A 26,593-nucleotide genomic window follows, 5' to 3' on the forward strand; every position below is an offset into this window, starting at 1 on the left:
CATTTTATAGCCTAGCATTGCATGCTTATTTCTATGACTTCATATTTTTTGAATGAATTTTATAATAATTATACATTTCAAATATTATCATTCTAATATTTAAAGTTCTTAGAGGTAGAAGTCTGGCATACCTCATCTCTTCTACCTCTTGCTTATAGTGGTTTGCTTTCTTGTGTGTTTGATTATATTTCATTGATCATATATTATTGAGTGCTCATATATTATTGCTTAATCCATGGAAATCTAAGGACCCAAGTTGAGGAAGCTTTTCTCTCGAGAGGAGATTTGTTTTTGTTGACAGCCAGAGGGTTACCCACCTATAAAAACTTTAGCTCACTGCTGGGATCCCAGGCTTAATCTCTCCATCTTGTTAGCTGGCTTTTGATTGCAGTTTTAACGTCAGCATTTGCCAGCAGGGCAATCCTGCCTTTCACCTATACTTAGCACTTAATTGCATTCAGGTCTTTTTTGGGAGTGAAGGTGGTAGTGCAAAAGTAGTATATAACTTCTTGCAAGCCCAGGAATAAAATTAAAAGTATGCTTTGTCATGTTGTCTTTATTTTATAGCACTAAACATTTCATAATATTTCATTCCTCATAGTACCAGAAGTGCTCTTTAATACTTTCATATTGAATTCTACTAACATGGGCCCCTCCAGTCATTACCATTTCTTTCCCTAATATATATATATATATATATATATTTGGCCTTTTTCTGAGTCCATGGTATCTTTAGTGTGTCAATTTTCCCCAGGATAAGAAAATCTCTCAATTTTTTAATGTTCTTTGACTTCTGTTTTACTTTCTGCAGAGAATAAACTTACAGCCTTGAGCTGTACATTATGGTCGCCACTAGCTCCATGTGGCTATTAAATTAAAATTAATTAAAACTAAGTAGAATTAAAAATTCAGTTATCAGGGGAAAAGTCTCAAAAGAAGAATCCAGGTGATTCAGTTCAGCATTTGATGAATTCCTTTAAGGCCAGTGAACGACTCTTTGAGTTCATTGCCCACCTCAGTCCAGTCACCCACAGTGGAGTGGGAAGGGGTCATCTGGTATAGATGCCCACTGGGGGCTGGGTGGCTGGAGTGGGTACACTGCCTTAGAGGTGGGAGGGACACAGTGGGAGGCATTTTTAATATCCTCCATGACTACATTTGGATTTTAGGACCATCCTTGACATAAACGTTATTCCTGTTTTGGATCTCTTTTAAGAGATGAAGAAACTGAAAATCTGAGAAATGAAATGAGCTACCCAAAGCTACACAGATACCAAGGAGAAAAGACAGGATTCCTTTTCCAATAAGCTGGGATTATTCAAATTTCAAATGAATTGAGACCAGGCATCCAGAGTTCCAGTTTTCCCTGTTCTAACATATAGGATGATGCTCCCACAAGCCACTACGACATGAGATTCCTGCCCCACCACAGCACAGAGCTATAGTCAGGAACAGTGAGAGAATGGATGGGAAAGAGCTCTGGAATGCACGAATACTGTACACATACAAGGATTGTGGTTCCCATTTTAAAGACTAATAAAAGACCCACTGACTCAAGACTGTGAGCAGGCTATCATGAGCTTTTTGGCCTCAGAATTGTCCCTAGCTGGTGATTCATCTTATCTCCTGGAGAGCTGGGTTTGGAAGGCTCTGGAGCTGGCCTTCTGCCACACTGGGGAGTGTGCTTCTCTTCTGCACTGTATCCACCTCAGAGCCTGAGATGTGTCCTGCAGACCCGGGTCTGAATCCCTATGCTGCTGCTTCCACCGTCGTGCCCATGATGGGGTAGATTATCCATGTGTCTCATTTCCCTTCTGTGTAACATGTGGGTAATAAAAAAAAATAGCCCCTGCCTTACAGGTTTGCCATGAGGATCAAATGCAATAAAGCATGTAAAACGTAGGAAAGTGCCTGGCATATGAGAGATTCACAGTAAATGGAAGATAATGTTTTTTTCCCCTTTCTCTCTCAGAGTGAGGTATAGTTAAAAGGTACTTTCACGTGTATTTCCTCAGTTAATCTCCTGTGCTATCCTGCCAGGTAAATATTGTTATTCTCATATTGCAGATGAGGATACTGAGGCACAGAGATGGAGCTGACTGGCTTAAATTAAGGTCACATGGTTAGTAAGTGGCAGAGTTGGGACTTGAAGCAATGTCTTCTCATTGCAGACCCTAATTTCTTATCACTCATCTATCCTCTTACCCTCCAGCTGTTAAACATCCTTTTGCTCTCTGACAATAAAAAACCATTCTGAGGAAAAGATAAATTGCCACATTGTGTTAATAGAAAAAAAAATCTAGCTATTCAACAATGGAGGATAGTTCAACAATCGTACAGCCATAAAATACAGTATTAGGCAGCAACTAAAAATTACATACAAAAGGATATATTTAAGACAATGAAGATTATTTACAATGTAGTAATTTAAAACAGCTGACTAAAATATATATAATTTTGTCTTATTTTCATAAATAAATGGAAAGACACTGACAATCAATACCAACATATTAATAATAACTTAAATAGTATGAATGAGGATTATTTTGATCATTTTCTTTATGCTAATCTGTATTTTCTAACTTTAAGAGCTTTTAAATTTAAAAGCAGAAAACATTGGAATATACACATTTAAATGTATACCTTACTGAAACCAATTTAAAGTCTATTTAGTTCTTTAAAGGGAATTTCCCTTGATAGGATCCAAAGCACATTGTTTTATAATGGGGTCCGTATTTGCTCTGAGGAGCTGACCTCGTGTTGCAGGACATTAAGCATCTCTGGTCCTGGATACTTTATATCAGTAGCCTCTACACACACACACACACACACACACACACACACACACACACACACAGAGACATTGTGACAAACACATGCACACATGTTTCCAGGTGTCCCTTGGGTGGGGAAGTGGGAGGCAGCCTGTCTATGCATGAGAAGCACGCAGCTGCCTGCACTGAAATGTCTGCCACCATTGAACAGTGAGCAGCAGGTACCTAGATTGGCAAGGGACACGTTTCTGGAATGGAATTTTGATTGCTTTGCCTCCAATAACAGTACACTTTCCCAGCTGTTGCTCTGTGGGGGTCCCAGACCTGAAGAACACTGGTCTGGTGTCGTATCTCTTGCCCAGAGATGCTGTCTTTATCCTCCAAACTTCCTTAGGAACAGTCAAGCTGCAGAGGTCACACACACTGAGGAATTCTGAGGACACTATCACCCAGGCCTACGAGGGCTCCCTGAGGGCTCCCTTAGGCCTCCCTCAGGCCTCCCTCGCTGTACCCTCTGCCCAGCCAGCCTCGGCATCTCCCCAGGAGCACTCACTGCTAACTCCCCTCCTGGCCATTGCGTTCAGCTGCCTTGCACTATCATTTATTTCTTTATGAATGGCTCTAAGTGCCTTGTTAATAAACCACTCCAGAGTGCATATATTATGGATGTATCTACGTCTTAAATACAGAGCATTGCTATGGGAGTTACTGTTACTTGTTTTTGGCTGCGATTCTTCCTAGTCCTAACTCCACACCAAGGAATTCTGGAATTTCAGAGCCATGTACTTACTTGGTTTTTCATATTAAGACTTTGATTGCAGTGACCAATGTTAAGTTTTAAGTCATTATCCTGAAAGAAAATAGAAAAGTGATTATGTATCACCATCCTTTCTCCTTTCTGATCCCTCATACCCTCCCACCAATCCCGTGCCCTTTCCTTTTTGGAGCCCAGGTCATTCCTTTTTCTTTTCTCCTGACATGTCTCTGTCCACTCATCTGGTGTTAGGTGTACAGTACGGACATGTTTTCCCTGGATGCAGCCCCAGAACCCAGTCCTGTCTTTCCGCCTCTTATTTCTAGCAGGTCATGCATGTTCTGGCTCTCTTAATGTGAGGCTGAAATCACTAACACCCCTCGCCTTCCAAGAAATACATCTTTTGTGTATTTCCCAGTTTTACGTGGTAGGTAGTTTCTTAGTAAACCTTGAGCAGAGTTCAGAGAGAAAATCAAGATGCCTTTTTCATTTGGGCTTTGGACTTCCTGGAAAGCCAAGGACCTTCTAACAGTGATTTCCGCCTTTGCTTCATAGTTTGGAATTTTCAAAGTTGCTACTCAAAACCATTTCCTTCTTTCTGGATTCTTTTTCTACAATGAGGTACACATTGGTTGTGGCTTTGTGGCATATAAAACTAGACTTTCCATTAAGAGTGACTGAACTGAATGGAATTTAGCAAATTGTGTCTATTTTTATAAATATCTGTTTTAAAACAATTAAGTAGCATAAAAACCAGTAGTACTAAACAATGCAAAAGGGCTGTGCAAAGTATAAGCACTCAGGTTAGAGGCCTTTTTCCAAAATCTCGCATTGTCACCTCTCACAAGGGCAGTATACTATTAGATAAACTAATTATGCCGCTTCAACAGATCAGAGAAAGCAAAACTCCCCGGCTCCCGACTTTCCTCCAACTTTTCTGGCAATAAATTAGAAAAGAGAGAATAGACATTAATAAAGGGTCTATTAAACAGACATCTAACCTCATTAAACATGCTGGTCCGGATAAATTAGAGCTGAAGAGAATGGGATCATGTAGATCTATCAACTATGCACAGGCAGTGACCGCCTAAGACTTCACAGAGCAGGACAGATAACAAAGAACTAGAGACAGGAGGTTGCAATCCCCGCAATCCTAAATTTTATTTTATTGAAACAGGGGTCTTGCTTTTTTGCCCAGGTTGTAGTGCAGAGGCATGATCATGGCTACCTGCATTGTCGGCCTCCCAGGTTCAAGCCATCCTCCCACCTCAGCCTCCTGAGTAGCTGGGGCTACAGGCATGTACCACCACACCTGGCTATTTTTTTTTTTTATTATTTTTAGTAGAGATGAGGTCTCCCTATGTTTCCCTGGCTGGTCTTGATCAAACTCCTGGGCTCAAGAGATCCTCCTACCTCAGCATCCCAAAGTGCTGGGATTATAGGTGCAAGCCATTGCACCGGCCTACAATCCTGAATTTTAAAATACAGAAGGTGAACTTACAAACTTGACAGCAAAAGCAGGCAAGGAGCTAGGAGGGATCCTGGACACCCATAGTCCCAATAGAGCTGGGCTTAGGGATCATATGATATTGCACCTACAAAGGAGAAATACCCTCCAAGTTTTCACTGATTGTAGAGCTCAACATGAGTCATCAGTGGGTTTGCAGCTGCTCAGAGCAAATGTGATATTCAGCTGCGTTAATGGAACTATTATGTTTCCAAAAGAGAGCACAATGACCTCTCTGGACTTTGCATAACTAGCTAAGTCTAAAATACTGAGTCATCTCCACCGATAATGGTAGTGATGATTCTCAGAACCATTTTGTATAAAGAGTTTCATGTGACATTTCTCCTGGGCAACAGGGTCTGCACTTAGATTTTGCTTTTTTTTTTTTTAAATCACAAACACTGCAGGGCCCCGAGAGACAGACACTGTGCACTTTTTTCTTAATCAAACATTACATCAAGGAATGTTGTTTTTTTTCCTACGGCTTCTCTACTATGCCTCAAGGTGGGACTCTTCAGCTGTCTGGATAGTTCTGGGCCCTTGAGCCAGTGTGGCTTGCTGGGTGTGGGCCCTGTGACAGAGGTAGGGCATGTCTTATGAAGAAACCTCTGCGAGCTCAGCCAGTCAGCCAAGTCAAGGAGGAAAAGTGCCCCCCTGTCCCCAGCACCCTATTTTTCAGTTCAATTTAAGGCAGATTTTCTAACAATCAGGGCTGTTTAAAAACAAAATGAGCTGCTCTGGGAAGGAGCAAGTTCTTCGTTTTTGGCAGTGCCCAAGCAGCGTGTGGGTGACCCACTGAATACTGCTGTGGATTAAGGAAAGGCTTGGCAGGGATGATCTGGGCGTGCCTCCAAACCTGACTCTGTGCTCCTATGCTTAGACCACCCCGGTCTCTTCTGATAAGAGTTCCCAAATACCTCGCTTCTCCTCATTTGGAGTTAGTAGCCCCCTACAAACTACAATTACAGGATTCTGAGTCCATTTTAAAGTAAAATGGATTATTTATCCTCTTATCTCTCTCCATCACCACCAGTACAGCCTCCAATCACTCAGCTCTGACCACTTGAATCCGTAAGAAGAGAAAGACTATTATTTTGTCTTTCTAGCGTTCCTGGTCCATTAGAAGGATGCTGCAGTGCTCCCTCTTTAATTCCTTTAGCTTTTTGGCAAAGCATCGGGAAAAAACACCTTATGAGGAATGTGAACAGATCACAAGGGGAGCCAACCTGTGATTGTTCTTCCTCACTCACCTGCTTCCCAGTCAGCTCAGTCCAAATCCTTTTGAAGCAAGCGTATGAATTGTTGCTAATTTAGGGCAATTACAGGATTTACAGATTAAACAGATCCCCACTGGTTTCCCTAGCAACCATCTTTGAATCACAGGATGAGATGAAACTATTGTTCTAGTTAATGGAGTCTGATGTTAAGAGAAGTCCAGCCATGTAATTCACAGAGGTATGCACCCTGGTGGGAAAAGGAAGAGTGCTAGGCAGGGAGGCAGCAGACCTCCGTGCAGGTTCCGGTCCTCTGGGGTCAGATCCAGAACAGGAACATATCTCCAGACACTGGTGACAGTGTCCCCAGCAAAAAAAAAAAAAAAGGGTTCAGAGCACTGCCGGGGAAGAAAGATGCAGATGTTTCTAAATAAGTGAAAACATTTAGCACAGAACAATCGAAGGCAAGGGGACTACTTGGACAAAGCCAAGACACGATGAGGTCAGGTGCAGGGCCCACTCCTCCAGCTGCCAGACCAGGCAATCAAGCCACGTTGGGGAATGCACATTATTATGTGACCAGACATGGGTGGGGTCTGGGAAGGTCAGCTGGCAAGATGGGCATACGAGTTTTGGCTTTTTACCTGCATAAGATGCTTGGGTTACATTTCAAAGCCCATTCCAAGCTCTTCAAGTAGAGCTTCTCTGATTCGGAACAAATTGAGAAATAGTCGTATTTCAGCAAATACAGATGAATACAGCACCTTTAATGGTTGTTGAGTAGGAGCCCTGAAAGTGGACCTGCAACCAGATGATCTTCAAAATGATACAACCCCAGCTGGGTCTGGACCTGCACGCGAGGAGAACTGAGTGTGTGGTGCAGAAAGATGGAGGTCAGATGCATGCCTCAAATCGATGAATTCTGGAGACCAAGAAGAGAGACATCAACCTCCAGATCCTGGGCTGGGATTCAACTGTTCTTCCCATAGGAAAGCAGAAGCAATGAAAAAGGTGTCTCAACCTGTGCACAGTCAGCTGAAACAAGAGAGCCCACTGTTTAGGACCCTTCTCCAACCTCCCTAAGAAGAGAAGTCATTCTTTCCCTTGGGGGGAAGTAAAAGAGGGAGGGGAAGGAAATAATTTCCCAATTCCCTAGAGGACAGAGTCCTGTTATACACTGGGAAGAATCATGTTTCCTCTAACACAGGGAGGAGTGTGTTGAATGGAATACCAAAGACATGTAGCTGGCCCATAGTAGATACTCCTTACTTGCCCTTGCTTCCCAGAAAACACAAGTCTAACCACCTACACCTCTGTGTGCAGAGAGTCTGCAGAACCCAGCAGCCATAACGAAGGCATTTACTAACACCTACACACATAGAGTTCAAAGTCCCTTGGAAAATTAAGATCAACAGTAAGATATTGGATTTCCCATAACAGCTAAGTACAATGAATATATTAAGTTATTGAATTTTTAAGGGCATATTTTTTTGTTTCCCAGTATTTCTTGCTGTAACTATGAAGTTTTATCATTTTCCTTGTTAAAGGAAGAGAAAATGTGTTTATAAGCACGTATTTTGCAAAGCCCGTTGCAGCCAGTCTTTCTGAACTTTCACCATGGGGAGATTCACCCCCGATTCATGAAGTTTCTAGATTTCTTGTGCAGTATCTCAGAGTTCCTCATTTAATAGGCAGCATCTTAATCATACCAAACCCTGTCTTGTATTATATTTGGACAGTGAACATATACATATTTGTTTAAGGGTCATAGAGGGAAGACAACGCTCTCAGGAACACACTAGAGTGAGTGGTTGAATTGGATTCAGCCCTGCAACCCTTCTGTCTTTGTGATGCTTCATGTGCTCCTAGGGGAACTGAGCTTCAGGTTCTTTCTCTCCAGACATTCCCATTCCCCTCTACAAGGTAACTGAGTTCCTGGAGTAAGAAGCCACCAAGAAAGCCTTTCTGGGGTGGCCTCATCTCTTCAAAGAGCAAAGGAAAAATATTTCTCTTCTGATAGGTTGCTGATGCCTGCAATAATAATAATAGCAAATATGATGAACATTTATTGGCCCCTGACTCTCTGCCAGGCATGGTGCTAGGTGCTTTGTATTATTTCATTTCTTCTTCACAACAACCCGTGAGGCATTGATGATCATCATTCCCATGTTACTGTTAACTGAAGAATCACAAGGTCAGAAACTTGGAGAGGAGAGCTTTATTTCTTACAAAGGGTTACAGCCTGCAGGGTGGCCATCCTGGTAGGCTGGGAAGCATAGCCTCCAGCAGAGACCAAAAGCAGGCACTTCAAGGGAGAGAGGGGTAAAGCAGGAATTTATGCCGAACTGTTTGGCCAAGTATACATATTTAACAGGTTACAGGGGGCAATAAATATTTAGGAAGTGAGGAATGCTTGCATACATAGTAAGCAAACATGCATGTTGCATGTGTCCCATGTTCACTGTGGGGTGGAGACTTACCAGTGCTTGTTTAACTGCTAGAGTGAAAGAAAACACCTCATAGCAGTTAGAACATAGTTTATTCCTTAAGAGTAAGGGCGTGTGACTTCATTCTTACCTGGCACAGCCTTAAGTCCTGTTTATAATATGGTATCTTATTGCCACAAAGAGTCCATTCCGTCAGCCTTATGATCTCTGTTTTGACATTACAGAAGAAAAATGAGGCTTGGAGACTCTCAAGTAACTTTGTGTGCAGTCTCACGACTGGAAAGTGATGAGACTTTTGCCAGTTTAGAAAATTCAATTTTAAATTCTAAATTTAAAACATTTGCCTCCCACCTACCCATTCCCCCTCCTCCTCAAAGTTGAAGATTTATTATATTTAAGGGAACTCTATTATGTGTTTGCATATTCCTTGAGGGTTTGAGTTTAGGGGTCATTCACACCTGATTTATTCTTTGCTCTCTGTCCTTAGGAAGAAATGAGAGTTTGGGGTGTTATATAACAGTTGGGAGAAGGTGGAATTTTGGAACCTCTGGACACTCTGGGAAGGAAAGACAATAGGCTGCTTCTCTGCACCCCTCCCCAGGCCAGCTCCAGGCTGACATATTGGAAAGAGCAGCAGAGAGGAGCCAGGGGACCGGGATCCTCAACTAACTTGTGGATCCTCAACTAATATGTGAGCTTGGCCCCTAGACTTTCAGTCTCTGGCTGCAGTTTCCTGCACTGTAACACAAACAGGTTAGAATTGATGAATGTCAAGTTTCCTCTGAGTTTTCAGTCTAGGTAATTCAATTCTGCATCTACTAGAGAAACTGCTGGGAAAAACTGTTTTCTCTGAGAAATTTTCCTGCTTATTTGGCAATGTTTATATAGTGTTTACAGGTAACTACTGTATACTCTCCTAAGAACTTTATGTACACCAACTTATCCTCACAATAGACCTATGTGGTATTGTAGGTATTGTGATATTATCCTGTTATAGGTAACAGCACAGAAGCATGTGGTGACTTGCTCAAGGTCCCACAGTTTGTAAAAGTGAAGCCAAGTTGAATGTACGCAGTCTGGGTCCAGAGTCCATGTCCTTACCTTGATATTATAGTCAGTCTTCTGTATCCACAGGTTCCGCACACAACCATGGATTGAAAATATTCTAAAAAATTAAAAACAACAACAATAAAAGTGACATAAATGAAAAAATAAAGTATAACAACTATTTCCATAGCATTTATATTATATTAGGTATTACAGGTAATCTAGAGATTATATAAAGTATATGGGAGGAGGTGCATAGGTTACATGCAAATACTATGCCATTTTACATAAGGGACTTGAGTATCTGCGGAGTTTGGTATCCACAAACATCCTACAGCCAATCTCCTACAGGTACTGAAGGATGACTAGAGTTTGTTTTTAATCTTGTCAACATAGAATTGTGTGTCTGATCAAGTATTCCTCTTTAAGTTGACAACCCAGTTACTTCTCAACTTTATTGCGTATACAAGCCCTGTGAGTGTGTGTTTTAGATACTAGGCTCAGCTTTCAGCTTTATTCTGCCTGTCTGTTTTTCTTTCATTCTTCACCCTACCAGGTCTTTTTCCTGTCTATGAGTATATCTCTTTGCAGTTCACCCAAACATCCTTTTTGGAAGATGATAAGACATTTTAAAAAATAATGAAAACAAATTTAAAGATGATTCAACGATACAAGTTGGGAATCCTCCTAAGTGGCTTGCTGTATCCCCCAGTGCCTGTGCTGGGCTTTCACGGAATTTGGGAGAGAAAGCGGGGATGAGGGCAGCAGTTCTATCTTAAGATGAACGAGATGCACGTTCTCAACAAGGATGGCAGTGCTGCTCGGGAGGTGTTGGAAAATTGGTTGAATGTGGAGGAATTGATTTTCACAATAATTGGGGGAGGAGGTGCTATTGAGATTTACTGGGCAAGGGAGAAATCTGCAAATGTCCCACAATGAAGGAGACAGTCCTAAACAAATTTCAAACACTCCACTAGAAATTTATGTAAGTAAAAATTTTTATAGTTACCTGAGCCTTGGTCCTAAACTCCATGTTACATATTTTTTTAAAGGATATTTTGCATGGTTTTAAAATATACTGAATTTTCCAGGAATGCAACTCCCATGTAAATCGAGGGAAGATTGTGCTTTGTTTGTTTCGGAACTTTATCAAGAATTGTTCAGCACTTCGAAATATTCCTTCATCAATGACAACGCAGCTTCTGGTATTTGAGTCAACAAGGCAACACACGTTTATCAGCTTTTCATTTGCAGTTGTCACAGTCACATTGATTGTACTTGTATACGCACACAAATATGCTCATTTAGCCTTTATCTCAAAATGTTAAATACAAGGAAAAAGTGTCAACAATAAATATGCTTTGAGTATTGTCTTAATTCTCTTACATCCATATTAACTCATTGTTTAAGTAGAAGAAAACATCGGCCAACTTTATCCTGTCTCTAGTGTAGTCATGCCTGAACCTTTCCAGGTTGAAAAATATATCTTGTTACAAATTACTTTTTATTTATTTATCCTCCATGTAACAGGATACTGTATTGTTTTCTAAATCTTTAGATTATCTATAATATTTTTCAGGATAGAAAAAGGAATATTGCAAATATATGTATTTAAAATGGCAGTGTTGCATCTGATAGGTTGAGAACCACTAGCTAAGCCTTCAAAGGTGCATGTTCCCAGCACATGTAATGGCCTTCTTCAACTGTATGATTCCCAGCTTAATACAGCCATTTGAGAAGTACTAAGGCAGTGCAGAATTGCGGGGCCAAGATCAGAAAGAAAATCTCCAAAAAATTTGGACCATAGTAGATATAAGCTAAAAATTAATTTTTACAAAGGTAACTGTAAAATACCCATATGCTTGGAAGTTTTAAAACTACTTGCAAATTTCAAAAACCCCTCACAATTAGTATTTTAAAATAGTTGAAACTAATTGAATGTAAACATTGATAATATCAAAACTTGTGGGATATAGCTAAACCACACTTAGAATAAAATTTACAGCCTGAAATGCATGTAATAAAAGAAGGTTGAAATCAACGGTTTAAGTGTACCACCCAAGATTTTAGAAGAGGAAAGGCAAATTAAATAAAAAAGACAGGAGAGGGAGGTAAAAAATTAAAACAGAAAAAAATTAATGAAACATAATACAATAAAGAGAATCAGTAGGCCAAAAGTTTGTTCATTAAAAAGTACAATAAGATTGATAAACTGGCAAGACTGATCAAGAAAAAGAAAATAAACCAAAAGCAAGAGCCAGAGCAAGCGAGCAAGACAGCAAGAGCAAATTACCCATTATCAAAAATAAAAAGGGTCAGGCACAGTGGTTCACACCAGTAATCCCAACACTTTGGGAGGCCAAAACAGAAGGATCACTTGAACTCAGGAGTTTGAGACCAGGCTGAGCAACATAATGAGATCTCATTTCTACACAAAATAAAATAAATATCCTGGTATGGTGGTGCACACTTGTAGTCCCAACTACTCAGGAGGCTGAGGTGGGAGGATTGCTGGAGCCTGAGAAGTCGAGGCTGCTGTGAGCTCTGGTTGCACCACTACACTCCAGCCTGGGCAACAGAGTGAGACCCCATCTCAATAAATACATAAATAAATAAAAAGGGGGATATCATCACAGACTACAAAATTTCATCACAGATGCTACAAAGTTAATATGAGGATAACATGAACAATTTTATGCCAATAAACTTGAATTTTTACATGTTATGGACAAATTTCTTAAAAAGCACAACTTACTAACATTGATACAAGAAGAAATAGAATATATGAATAATCTATGAATATTTTAAAAATTTTATATTCAATTCTGTTCCCACAAAGAAAAGTTGGGCTTCACTGGTAAATTTTACCAAACATGAGAAAGAAATAGAACAATTACACAGAGTATTCTAGAGAATAGGGAAAAAGGGGAAATTTTCCAATTTTTTAATAAAGTTCTATAATTTTGGCACCATCAACTTGATACCAAAGAAATTACAGTCAATATTACTTACAAACATAGATGCAAATATTCTAAAAGAAATATTAGCAAACTCAATACAACAATATATAAAAGGTGCAGTTGATCTAAACGAAGTTGGATAATTTCTAGAAATGCAAGACTAGTTTACCATTGGAAAAGTTAGGCAGGGTAATTCACTGTATTAACACCATGAAAGATAAAAACTGCTGACATCTCAATAGGTTAAAAAATATTTAATTAAATTCAACATCTATTCATGAAAAAAGACTAAGAACTAAGAAAGGAAGATAATTTCTTTAATTTCATCAGGGCCATGTAAAAAGCCAGCATCATAATAAATGGTGAAATGTTGAATGCTTTCTCTCTGAGACTAGGAACAAGACAAGTATGCCCAGAACCACCACTTCTTCACAGTATTCTAATGGAAATCCCAGTAATTACAACAATAACAGAAATTAAACCAAAGGTATAAGGAATAGAAAGAGATAAAACTATGATTGTTTGCAAATGTTATTTGTATATGCAAAGAAAATCCATAATAATTACAATTAAAGTATCATAAATAATAAGTGAGCTTTGCAAGGTTGCCAGATGCAAGGTCAAGATATGAAATCAATACCAGCATTAAAAATTAGAAAATAAAAATTTAAAGCGGATATTTCATAGTAGCAACAAAACTACCAAATACTTTTGAATAAATCTAACAAAATATGTACAAAACCTCTACACAGAAAACATATGTTGAGAGAAATTACTGAAGACCTACATAAATAGAGAAATACCCCATCTTGGAAGAATGAAGAAAACTATGAATCATAAACTCCATTATATGCAATCTCCATTAAAATCACAGCAGTGTTTTTTAATAAAAAGTTCTGAGCAGCTTCTAAAATATATATGGAAATACAAAGGACTGTAAATAGCCTAAAGCCTAAGGACTTACTCCATCAGATACCAACACTTATAGGTAATTAAACTACAGTAATTAAGACAGTGTGATATTGATGTAAGGGTAGAAAAATAGACTACAGAAGAGTTTTCAAACAGATCCACACATACTTGGACATTCAATCTTGCAAGCTAGCACTGTAGAGCAATAGAGAAAGTATTCAGTAAATAGTGCTCAGTCTATTGAGTAACTGTTTGGGGAGAAAAAGAGAAACTTGATGATTATGTCACACCACACATAGAAATCAATTCTCAGTGCGTGGTAGCTCTAAATGTAAAGGGTAAAATAATAAAGCTTCTATAAGATAAAATAAGAAAATATCTTCATAATGTGAGGCTATAGAAAAAATTTATTAAATGACACAAAGATCACTAACAATAGAGGAAAATATTGATAAATTGGACTATATTACATTAAATTAAGAGCTTTTGTTCATTAAGTGACATTATTAAAAGAAGGGGAAAAGTAAGCCAAAGAGTAGAAGATATTTGCAACACATGTAAATGTGAGCAACTTGTGTCCAAAACACATGAAAAACTTGTACAAACTGATAAAAACACAGACAATTCAAGATGCCTCCTGTATAAAAAAGAGGATACCAAATAGCTAATATACCTATGAAAGGTGCTCAACCTCATTAGTAATCAAGAAAATACAAATTGAAATAAACACCTACCCTGTGACCCAGCAATTCCATTCCTAGGCCTATACCAACAGAAGTGCAAGCACATGCGGACAAAAAGATATTTACAAGAGTGTTGATAACAGCCTTATTTGTAATGGTCCCCAAATGGAAGCAACTCAAATGTCCATTCATAGTAGAAATTGTGGTGTACTCGTTTAGTGAAATACCATACAGCAATCATGATGAATAAAACTATACAATGTGAACAAATTTACAAACATTATTTTGAGCACAGAAATTCAACATGAAAAAATATATACTGTGATGATATATAAATGATTCCACTTACGTAAGGTCAAAAACAAGCAAAACTGGCCAGGAGCAGTGGCTCACGCCTATAATCCCAACACGTTGGGAGACAGGTGGGCAATCACTTGAGATCAGGAGTTCAACACCAGCCTGGCCAACATGGTAAAATCTCTTCTCTACTAAAAATACAAAAATTAGCCAGATGTGGTGGCACGTGCCTGTAGTCACAGCTACTTGGGAGGCTGAGGCAGGAGAATTGCTTGAACCTGGGAGGCAGAGGTTGCAGTGAGCTGGTATCGCACCACTGCATTCCACCCTGGGCGACAGACGGAGACTCCATCTCAAAAAAAAAAAAGGCAAGCGAAAGTAAACTGTAGCTTTAGAAGTCTGTATAGTAAATAAATAGGGAGTCGTTTTGGGGAAGGAACCTGAGCTTGGCTTTTTGGATGATGAAAATGTCCTATGCATGATGGTGATGTATTATATGGAGCTATGCGCTGATATAATATATACTATGTGTACTATATTTCAATATTTTAAAAAATGCAGCAATGCCTTAATCAGACTAGGCTCACAGAAATTTTTTTTTACACTATTAAACTAATGTAACAGTTTATGTGACAATTTATAAGGAACATTGATGAAACAATAGGAAGAAATCATCTATGGTTTATAACTAGTAGTAAGTGAATAAGGTTTTACTCATTGAAGAAAATCTACATGCAGAATATACACTGAAAAGTTTGAAGAAGGTAGATCAATGAAGACAAAACTCCTTAGAGGACCCCTAACTGGACTTACAGACTTTAGGCTTCACTGGCATTCAATCACACTCTGCTCTCACCTACAGTTCACAAAGCCAGGACCTACACCCCCTTCCAGTACCAGCGATACTTTTGTCTTAATCCTGGACCAGATGAAGGCAGAACCCTTTGAGCTCTGGCTGGCTAATAGCAGAATTGGAATGTCTCTAACAATACAGAGCTGCAAATTGCTGTGATTTATCCTCGGTGAATGCAGTCCTTGGACACCTTATTGTAAAAGGAACACAGTTGCTAAAACCATTCTGTGTGGCCACAGGCCCCCTCAACTACATGTGGGTGCTGAGATTTGGGTTTTAATTTTTAATCTGAGAGCACAGTTTAATAACTGGGCCATTTTTCTTGGGGCGGGGGGTGGTGGTAGAGGGGGGTTGTCATTGCCGTTGCTGCTGTTGTTATAAAAGAAAGGAAAGAGGGTCTGCAGCTCCCAGAGTGATCGACACAGAAGATGGGTGATTTCTGTACTTCCAACCAGGGTATCTGGTTCATCTTATTGGGACTGGTTGGACAGTGGGTGCAGCTCATGGAAGGTGAGCCAAAGCAGGGCGGGGCATCACCTCACCCAGGAAGTACAAGGGGTTGGGGGATTCCCCTGTCCTAGCCAAGGAAAGCTGTGACAGACTGTACTGGGAAAAATCAGGTCACTGCCACCCAAATACTGCACTTTTCCAATGGTCTTAGCAAACAGAACACAAGAAGATTATATCCTGCAACTGGCTTAGTGGGTCCCATGCCCACTGAGCCTTCCTCACTGCTAGCACAGCAGTATGAAATCAAACTGCAAGGTGGCAGCCTGGCTTGGGGAGGGGCATCCGTCATTGCTGAAGCTTGAGTAGGTAAACAAAGCAGCCAGGAAGCTCGAACTTGGTGGAGCCCACCGCAGCTCAACGAGGCCTACCTGCCTCTGTAGACTCCATCTCTGGGGGCAGGGCATAGCTGAACAAAAGGCAGCAGAAACTTCTGCAGACTTAAATGTCCCTGTCTGACAGCTCTGAAGAGAGCAGAGGTTCTCCCAGCATGGTGTTTGATCTCTGAGAATGGACAGACTGCCTCCCCAAGTGGGTTCCTGACCCCTGTGTAGCCTAACCAGGAGGCACCTCCCAGTAGGGGCCAACTGGCACCTCATATAGCCAGGTGCCCCTCTGAGATGAAGCTTCCAGAGGAAGGATCAGGCAGCAATATTTGCTGTTCTGCAATACTTGCTGTTCTGCAGACTCTGCTGGTGATATTCAGGCAAATAGGGTCTGGAGTGGACCTCCAGCAAACTCCATCAGACCTGCAGCTGAGGGACCTGACTGTTAGAAGGAAAACTAACAAACAGAAAGGAATAGCATCGACATCAGTTAAAAGGACATCCACACCAAAACCCCATCTGTAGATCACCAACATCAAACACCAAAGGTAGATAAAATCAAAAAGATTGGGATAATCCAGAGCAGAAAAGCTGAAAATTCTAAAAACCAGAGCACTTGTTCTCTTCCAAACGATTGCAGTTACTCACCAGCAATGGAACAAAGCTGGATGGAGAATGACTTTGATGAGTTGGCAGAAGTAGGCTTCAGAAGGTAAGTAATAACAAACTTATTCGAGCTAAAGGAGGATGTTCAAATCCATCACAAGGAAGCTAAAAACCTTGAAAAAACATTAGACAAATGGCTAACTAGAATAAACAGAGTAGTGAAGACCTTAAAAGACCTGATGGGGCCAGGCGCGGTAACTCATGCCTGTAATCCCAGCACTTTGGGAGGCTGAGGCAGGTGGATCACGAGGTCAGGAGATCGAGACCATCCTGGCTAACACGGTGAAACCCCATCTCTACCAAAAAAATACAAAAAATTAGCTGGGCCTGGTGGCGGGCACCTGTAGTCCCAGCTACTTGGGAGGCTGAGGCAGGAGAATGGCATGAACCCAGGAGGCGGAGCTTGCAGTGAGCCGAGATCACGCCACTGCACTCCAGCCTGGGCGACAGAGCAAGACTCTGTCTCAAAAAAAAAAAAAAAAAAAAAAAAAAAAAAAAAGACCTGATGGAGCTGAAAACCATGGCACAAGAACTACATGATGCAAGCACAAGCTTCAGTAGCCAATTCGATCAAGTGGAAGAAAGGGTATCAGTGATTGAAGATCAAATTAATGAAATGAGCAAGAAGAGAAGTTAAGAGAAAAAAGAGTAAAAAGAAACAAACAAACTTCCCAGGAATATGGGACTATGTGAAAAGACCAAATCTATGTTTGATTGTCATACCTGAAAGTGACGGGGAGAATGGAACCAAGTTGGAAAACACTCTTCAGGATATTATCCAGGAAAACTTCCCCAATCTAGCAAGGCAGGCCAACATTCACATTTAGGAAATACAGAGAACACCACAAAGATACTCCTCGAGAAGAGCAACTCCAAGACACACAATTATCAGATTCACCAAGGTTGAAATGAAGGAAAAAATGTTAAGGGCAGCCAAAGAGAAAGGTTGGGGTACCCACAAAGGGAAGCCCATCAGACTAACAGCAGATCTCTCAGCAGAAACTCTACAAGCCAGAAGAGAGTGGGGGCCAATATTCAACATTCTTAAAGAATTTTCAACCCAGAATTTCATATCCAGCCAAACTAAGCTTCATAAGTGAAGGAGAAATAAAATCCTTTACAGACAAGCAAACACTGAGAGATTTTGTCACCACCAGGCCTGCCTTACAAGAGCTCCTGAAGGAAGCACAAAACATGGAAGGGAACAACTGGTACCAGCCACTGCAAAAACATGCCAAATTGTAAAGACCACTGATGCTAGGAAGAAACTGCATCAACTAACGGGCAAAATAACCAGCTAACATCATAATGACAGGATCAAATTCACACATAACAATATTAACCTTAAATGTAAATGGGCTAAATGCCCCAATTAAAAGACACAGACTGGCAAATTGGATAGAGAGTCAAGACCCATCAGTGTGCTGTATTCAGGAGACCCATCTCACATGCAAAGACACAAAGGGGCTCAAAATAATGGGGTGGATGAAGATCTACCAAGCAAATGGAAAGCAAAAAAAAAAAAAAAAAAAAAGCAAGGCTTGCAATCCTAGTCTCTGATAAAACAAACTTTAAACAAAGATCACAACAGACAAAGAAGGCCATTACATAATGGTAAAGGGATCAATTCAACAAGAAGAGCTAATGATCCTAAATATATATGCACTCAATACAGGAGCACCCAGATTCATAAAGCAAGTCCTTAGAGACTGACAAAGAGACTTGGACTCCCACACAATAATAATGGGAGACTTTAACACCCCACTGTCAATATTAGATCAACGAGACAGAAGGTTAACAAGGATATCCAGGACTTGAACTCAGCTCTGCGCCAAGCAGACCTAATAGAAATCTACAGAACTCTCCACCACAAATCAACAGAATATACATTCTTCTCAGCACCACATCACACTTATTCCAAAACTGACCACATAGTTGGAAGTAAAGCACTCCTCAGCAAATGTAAAAGAACAGAAATCACAACAAACTGTCTCTCAGACCACAGTGCAATCAAATTAGAACACAGGATTAAGAAACTCACTCAAAACTGCACAACTACATGGAAATGAATAATCTGCTCCTGAATGACTACTGGGTAAATAATGAAATGAAGGCAGAGATAAAGATGTTCTTTGAAACTAATGAGAACGAACACACAACGTACCAGAGTCTCTGGGACACATTTAAAGCAGTGTGTAGAGGGAAATTTATAGCACTAAATGCCCACAAGAGAAAGCAAGATAGATCTAAAATCGACACCTTAACATCACAATTAAAAGAACTAGAGAAGCAAGAGCAAACAAATTCAAAAGCTAGCAGAAGCAATAAATAACTAAGATCAGAGCAAAACTGAAGGAGTTAGAGACAAAAAAAACCCTTCAAAAAAATCAGTGAATCCAGGAGCTGGTTTTTTAAAAAGATCAACAAAATTGATGGACCACTAAACAGACTAATAAAGAAGAAAAGAGAGAAGAATCAAACAGATGCAATAAAAAAATGATAAAGGGGATATCGCCACTGATCCCACAGAAATACAAACTACCAACAGAGAATACTATAACCACTTCTATGCAAATAAACTAGAAAATCTAGAAGAAATGCATAAATTCCTGGACACATACACCCTCCCAAGACTAAACCAGGAAGAAGTTGAATCCCTGAATAGACCAATAGCAGACTCTGAAATTGAGGCAATAACTAATAGCCTACCAACCAAAAGAAGTCCAGATGGATTCACAGCTGAATTCTAACACAGGTACAAACAGGAGCTGGTACCATTTCTTCTGAAATTATTCCAATCAATAGAAAAAGAGGGAATCCTCCCTAACTCATTTTATGAGGCCTGCATCATCCTGATACCAAAGTCTGGCAGAGACACAACAAAAAAAGAGAATTTTAGAACAATATCCCTGATGAACATCGATGCGAAAATCCTCAATAAAATACTGGCAAACCAAATCCAGCAGCACATCAAAAAGCTTATCCACGAAGAACAAGTCGGCTTCATCCCTGGGATGCAAGACTGGTTCAACATACATAAATCAATAAACATAATCCATCACATAAACAAGACCAAAGACAAAAACCACATGATTATCTCAATAGATGCAGAAAAGGCCTTTGACAAAATTCAACAGACCTTCATGTTAAAAACTCTCAATAAACTAGGTATTGATGGAACATATCTCAAAATAATAACAGGTATTTATGACAAACCCACAGCCAATATCATACCGAATGGGCAAATACTGGAAGCCTTCCCTTTGAAAACTGGCACAAGACAGGGATGCCTTCTCTCACTGCTCTTATTCAACATAGTGTTGGAAGTTCTGGCCAGGGAAATCAGGCAAGAGAAAGAAATAAAGGGTATTCAGTTAGGAAAAGAGGAAGTCAAATTGTCCCTGTTTGCAGATGACATGATTGTATATTTAGAAAACTCCATGGTCTCAGCCCAAAATCTCCTTAAGCTGATAAGCAACTTCAGCAAAGTCTCAGGATACAAAATTAATGTGCAAAAATCAGAAGCATTCCTATACACCAATAACAGACAGAGAGCCAAATTATGAGTGAACTCCCATTCACAATTGCTACAAAGAGAATAAAATACTTAGGAATCCAACTTACAAGGGATATTAAGGACCTCTTCAAGGAGAACTACAAACCACTGCTCAACGAAATAAAAGAGGACACAAACAAATGGAAGAACATTCCATGATCATGAATAGGAAGAATCAATATCATGAAAATGGCCATACTGCCCAAGGTAATTTATAGATTCAATGCCATCCTCATCAAGCTACCAATGACTTTCTTCACAAAGTTGGAAAAAAACTACATTAAAGTTCATACGGAACCAAAAAAGAGCCTGTATTGCCAAGACAATCCTAAGCAAAAAGAACAAAGCTAGAGGCATCATGCTACCTGACTTCAAACTATACTACAAGGCTACAGTAACCAAAACAGCATGGTACTGGTACCAAAACAGAGATATAGACCAATGGATCAGAACAGAGGCCTCAGAAATAGCACCACACATCTACAACCATCTGATCTTTGACAAACCTGACAAAAAACAAGACATGGGGAAAGGATTCCCTATTTAATAAATGGTGCTGGGAAAACTGGCTAGTCATATGTAGAAAGCTGAAACTGGATCCCTTCCTTACACCTTATACAAAAATTAATTCAAGATGGGTTAAAGACTTAAATGTTAGACCTAAAACCATAAAAACCCTAGAAGAAAACCTAGGCAATACCATTCAGGACATAGGCATGGGCAAGGACTTCATGACTAAAACACCAAAAGCAATGGCAACAAAAGCCAAAATTGACAAATGGGATCTAATTAAACTAAAGAGCTTCTGCACAGCAAAAGAAACTACCATCAGAGTGAAAAGGCAACCTACAATGGGAGAAAATTTTTGTAATCTACCCATTTGACAAAGGACTAATATACAGACTCTACAAAGAACTTAAACATATTTACAAGAAAAAAATCAAATGACCACATCAAAAAGTGGGCAACAGATATGAACAGACACTTCTCAAAAAAAGATATTTATGCAGCCAACAGACACATGGAAAGATGCTCATCATCACTGGTCATCAGAGAAATGCAAATCAAAACCACAATGAGATACCATCTCACACCAGTTAGAATGACGATCATTGAAAAGTCAGATTCTGGAGAGGATGTGGAGAAATAGGAATGCTTTTACACTGTTGATGGGAGTGTAAAATAGTTCAACCATTGTGGAAGACAGTGTGGCGATTCCTCAAGGATCTAGAGCTAGAAATACCATTTGACCCAGCCATCCCATTACTGGGTATATACCCAAAGGATTATAAATCATGCTACTATAAAGACACATGCACATGCATGTTTATTGCAGCACTATTCACAATGGCAAAGACTTGGAACCAACCCAAATGTCCATCAGTGATAGACTGGATTAAGAAAATGTGACACATATACACCATGGAATACTATGCAACCATAAAAAAGGATGAGTTCATGTCCTTTGTAGGGACATGGATAAAGCTGGAAACCATCATTCTGAGCAAACTATCGCAAGGACAGAAAACCAAACACTGCATGTTCTCACTAATAGGTGAGAATTGAACATTGAGAACACTAGTACACACGGTGGGGAACATTACATCCCAGGGCCTGTCGTGGAGTGGGGGGATGGGGGCGATAGCATTATGAGAAATACCTAATGTAAATGACGAGTTAATGGGTGCAGCAAACCAACATGGCACATGTATATATATGTAGAAAACCTGCACGTTGTGCACATGTACCCTAGAACTTAAGGTATAATAAAAAAAAAAACCCAAATGTCCATCAGTGACAGACTAGATTAAGAAAATGTGACACATATACACCATGGAATACTATGCAGCCATAAAAAAGGATGAGTTCGTGTCCTTTATAGGGACATGGATGCAGCTGGAAACCATCATTCTCAGCAAACTATTGCAAGAACAGAAAACCAAATACTGCATGTTCTCACTCATAGGTGGGAATTGAACAATGAGATCACTTGGACACATGAAGGGGATCGTGATACACCGGGTCCTATTGTGGGGAGTGGGGAGGAGGGATAGCATTAGGAGATATACCTAATGTAAATGACGAGTTAATGGGTGCAGCACACCAACATGGCATATGTATACATATGTAACAAAGCTGCACGTTGTGCACAAGTACCCTAGAACTTAAAGTGTAATAAAAAAAAAAAAAAAAGAAAGAAAGGAAGGAAAGAAGGGAGGGAGAAATTTCAAGACCCCTATAATCTTTCCCTAAACTACCTTTTTAACGTAGCTCTCATTGATACCCTGGGTGGAGCCTATATTAGCAAAATAAAAATCACCACCATGAAATACCATGTGCTTCCTGCTTTTAAGCATTTGTCCATGCCTCGCCCACTCACTTCTTCCTGGGTGAATCTACTCCACTTTCAAACTGCATCCAAGTGAAGTTTCCTCCAGAAGGCTTTGCTGACCATCCCAGGCCCCGATGAGTTCTCTTTCCTGTGCACTCCAATTGCTATGTATTGACTCTCTTTTCAATACCCTAAATCAGAATGCATGGTCTGCAGAGACTCTGTCTCCCACTTATGGGTATAAGCAGCTATCTAGGAAATGTTTGAAGCTGAAAATACTGGAATTTCATACATCAAAAGTTTTTTTCTTTAGTTTAAGTGCATATTATGGGCCAGGCACTATGTTAAACACATCATATACATGATTTCATTGAAACCTCATGATCATCCTCATAGGTAGGTATTATTATAGATGTGCCCGAGGTTATACTAGTGACAATAAATTGCAGAGCCAGAATTCAAACTCGGCTCTGGATGAATCTTTGGGACACGCTCACCACTCGGCTACCTAGCTGCTCACAGAAGTGAGAAAGGGTAGGGGGGCAGGGTTTAGATTGGGTGAGTCTTCCAGTGTGTGAAGAGAAGCTGGGAGAGATGAGGCTGGACTTGACTGCAACCATATAGGAAGTACTCAGGCCTGGCATAAGTGGGATTTAGGCCCTCAAACTCTGTTGCTTTCCTTGTCCCATTCTCAAGTAAAGAATATTGGCATCTTCTGTATCTAATGGAAAGTACTTGCATATGCATTTCAAGCCTCACACCAACTCAATGACAGCCTTTTAGCCACTTAAATCAAATTCTGGAGCCACCAATGCATGCAGCTTGTGGATGTCCACCTGTGAACACCCCAGTCCCTTGCCACTAGTTCATGCCTCCAATACTGCATGTGCTTTCTTCAACAAGATTGCCAGGGACCTTCCCAATATTCTAGGATTATATTATTATCTCTGCTGTTGTTCTAGCTTCCAAGTAACATAGAAATTATCTTTAGCCTCAAGAAGTGATAGAGCATTGTGGTGAAGAGTTTCTATCTCTTGTGCTCTTAGATAAATAAGATAACTTCCTTAGTTAGTCCATGATTCTGCTCTATGGGATGATCTTTCTACCTCACTATTCTGGGAGGCCCCTAGTCTTGATCTTTGGGAAGTTCTTCACTGTTCATTTTCATATTTGTCCATCTCCAAAGTGGGTGTTAGAGAGTGGACCTTCCCAAGTACAACTATCTATCTCTTATTATTTGTGTGATTTGGGGATCCTCTCTGTTTCAGTGTCCTCTGTGTAAAATGGAGATTTTATTATACTTGCACCTGTCTCATTGGGTTGGTTTTGTTGGTTAAATGAGCTAATACACATAGAGCACTTAGCAAAACACTTGTAATCTATAAGTGCTAGTGTGTTGGTCTAGGTAGGCTAGATTCTGCTGTGGTAACAAACAGACCCAAGAATGTTATGATTGAAAACAACAGAAGCTTATTTCCTGTGCAGGATTTTACGGGTTATTCTACTCACATTCCATTGGCCATAACTAAGTCACATGACCTCAGATAACTCTAAGGAAGGCTGGGAAATGCCTTCCTTCATGTGTGCCTAGAAAGAAGAAGAATCAGGCTCGGTGAGCCCTTAGTCACTTTTTCACACAGACTGCCCTACTGGTTGTCAAATAGCAATTTCACTCTGCTTCTCACACAAAGAACACACTTGTGCCCTTCCCTCAAATCCTATCCCATCATAGCATTCAGCCTCAAGTCCAGGATCTCTGAGTGATGGGCAGCAATCTCCATCAGGTGCTGATTTTGCTTCTCAAATTTGGTGACCTATTAATGAAAAAGGAAAGTTATTCCCCATTACCTCCAGGGCTACTCACCATGCACACAATTACAGAGGAAGAATAAGATAACCATAATGAACGCCCATTAGAAAACAGAGGAAGAATGTGAGGCACACTGTGGTCACTGGGCCTTGGCAACTCAGAAGTCCCACTAGGCAGACATTGTAAAATCTCTCTACCCTAAATGAAGAAGTCCTTAGGCTGTGATCTGCTGTATGGGATGATCTTTCTCACTCACTGTTCTGGGAGGCCCCTAGTCTTGTTCTTTGGGAAATGCTTCCCTGTTCATTTTCATATGTGTCCATCTCCATCATGGGTGTTAGAGTAGACCCTCTCAAGTACACTCACTTTCTTCCTGAGATTTTCTTTAAAAAGCAACTCTCCATAATACAGACTTTTCTAGACCAGGTTTATAGTTTCTTTGGTAGTAAAATTTCCTCAAAAAGTAGGTTTTTGTTTCATTTGTTGCTAATCTGTTTCCTGTGTAATTAACAGCACTTCTTTTCTGATGCACCCTTCAAATATGTTTTCTTTGTCTAACCACCCCCCATGCCTCTCTTACTAACTTGAAGCTAGTAGGCTCATGAGATGGCAACACCCTTCATCTCATCTTTATCAAGTGAGTCTAATGGACTTTTCTGGCTTCCTGTATCTTATGTCTTTCTATTCAGGATCTACAAGCAGTTTTTTCCTTTTCTATTCAAAGTCCAACATTAGACGTTCTCTGTTTCCTTTCACCTCTGCTTGCCACACACAATTTTTGCCCAAGCACACCTTTGTCTGTCTTGTAATATCTTACTCAAAGAAGCCACAGTGGCAAACACACACTGTCTTTCTGACGTACAATCACTTTTCTAGAACTTTAGGCAGGCAACCATTTTGTCAAATAGTTTAGCACAGCAAAACAGGGCTCCTCAGCCGTTCCAGTCTCTAATGTTTTGTCTCCTCACCAGCCCAGGTCACATGCTTTAGTTTTCTGTTGTGGGAGCACCCACTTCAAAGTATCAATGTTTAATTTGTTAGGGTATTCCACACTATGCTGTGCTTACAGAAAAGTCCAAGCATATAAAGGCTCAGTAGGGAAATAGTTTATTTCTCAGTTGTCTCAAAGTCTATTGAAGGCTGGGTAATTCTCCAGGAAGTAATTTGGGAGCTACAGCTCCTTCTACCCCATAGTTCTATTATATTCTATGCATGACTCTCAGAGTGGTCTTGAAAGTTCTCTCCATTCCAGTGTTATGGGGGAAGGACAGGTCTGAAAGTGGCATACATGACTTTCACCCATAATGTTCATTTTGGCTGGAGAGTCAGTCACATAGCTGTGCCTAATGCCAGAGAGGCTGGGAAATGTAGTACAGCCATGTGCCCTGGAAGAAGAAGATACAGGTTTGGTAAGGATCCTGCCAGTCTCTGCCACTGTTAGCTATGATATTGGCCCCAAGGCCTGTCTATTCTGCCTCCATAATCTCTCTACATATTTTTACTCCTATTTTTAATATCCCCTCCTTTGTATCTATTCTTTCATAGTTTTTAATAATAACCCCTATGTTTCTCTCCAGGCTCTTATCCTTCAAATTTCATTTAGATTGTTGCCAGCTATTTTTCTAAAGCTCAGATCTGATCATATTACTCTCCTTGCCCAAAAATGTCATTGTCCTCCACACTCAGGATTACAGAATGAAATGCAAACTCTTTAGCCTGTCGCACAAGTTCTACACACCCTATGCTCTCACATGGCAGACTGCCTATATGTCATGTTCTTTCCTTTCCTGCCTTAGTGCATGTGGTGTACCGCTGGCCTCCTCTACCTCTTCAAATAACATGTTGTATGTTAAACCTTTCATGAAGCTGTCCTTGAGTTGCCATGTTAACACAGTCCTTTCCTCCAATATTCTCAGTCCCTTGCTTATCAGTCCCCTTGATTCTTACA

The 26,593-nt window shown here is 40.2% G+C and overlaps 1 protein-coding gene across 3 annotated transcripts in view; it reads left to right on the forward strand.

The window, feature by feature from the left end:
• WLS (Wnt ligand secretion mediator) overlaps nucleotides 1-11,120 on the forward strand; it is a 135,574-nt gene extending 124,454 nt beyond the window's left edge. For all 3 annotated transcript variants that reach the window (XM_045369090.1, XM_015434262.3, XM_045369097.2), the window contains one exon: nucleotides 10,835-11,120. In XM_045369090.1, the coding sequence (XP_045225025.1) occupies nucleotides 10,835-10,956 (122 nt within the window). In that variant the 3' untranslated portion in view covers nucleotides 10,957-11,120. The remainder of the gene's footprint in view (nucleotides 1-10,834) is intronic.
• The last annotated feature ends 15,473 nt before the right edge of the window (nucleotides 11,121-26,593 follow it).

Source organism: Macaca fascicularis, chromosome 1, assembly GCF_037993035.2.
Source record: "Macaca fascicularis isolate 582-1 chromosome 1, T2T-MFA8v1.1".
In the NCBI taxonomy this organism is placed as follows: domain Eukaryota; kingdom Metazoa; phylum Chordata; class Mammalia; order Primates; family Cercopithecidae; genus Macaca; species Macaca fascicularis.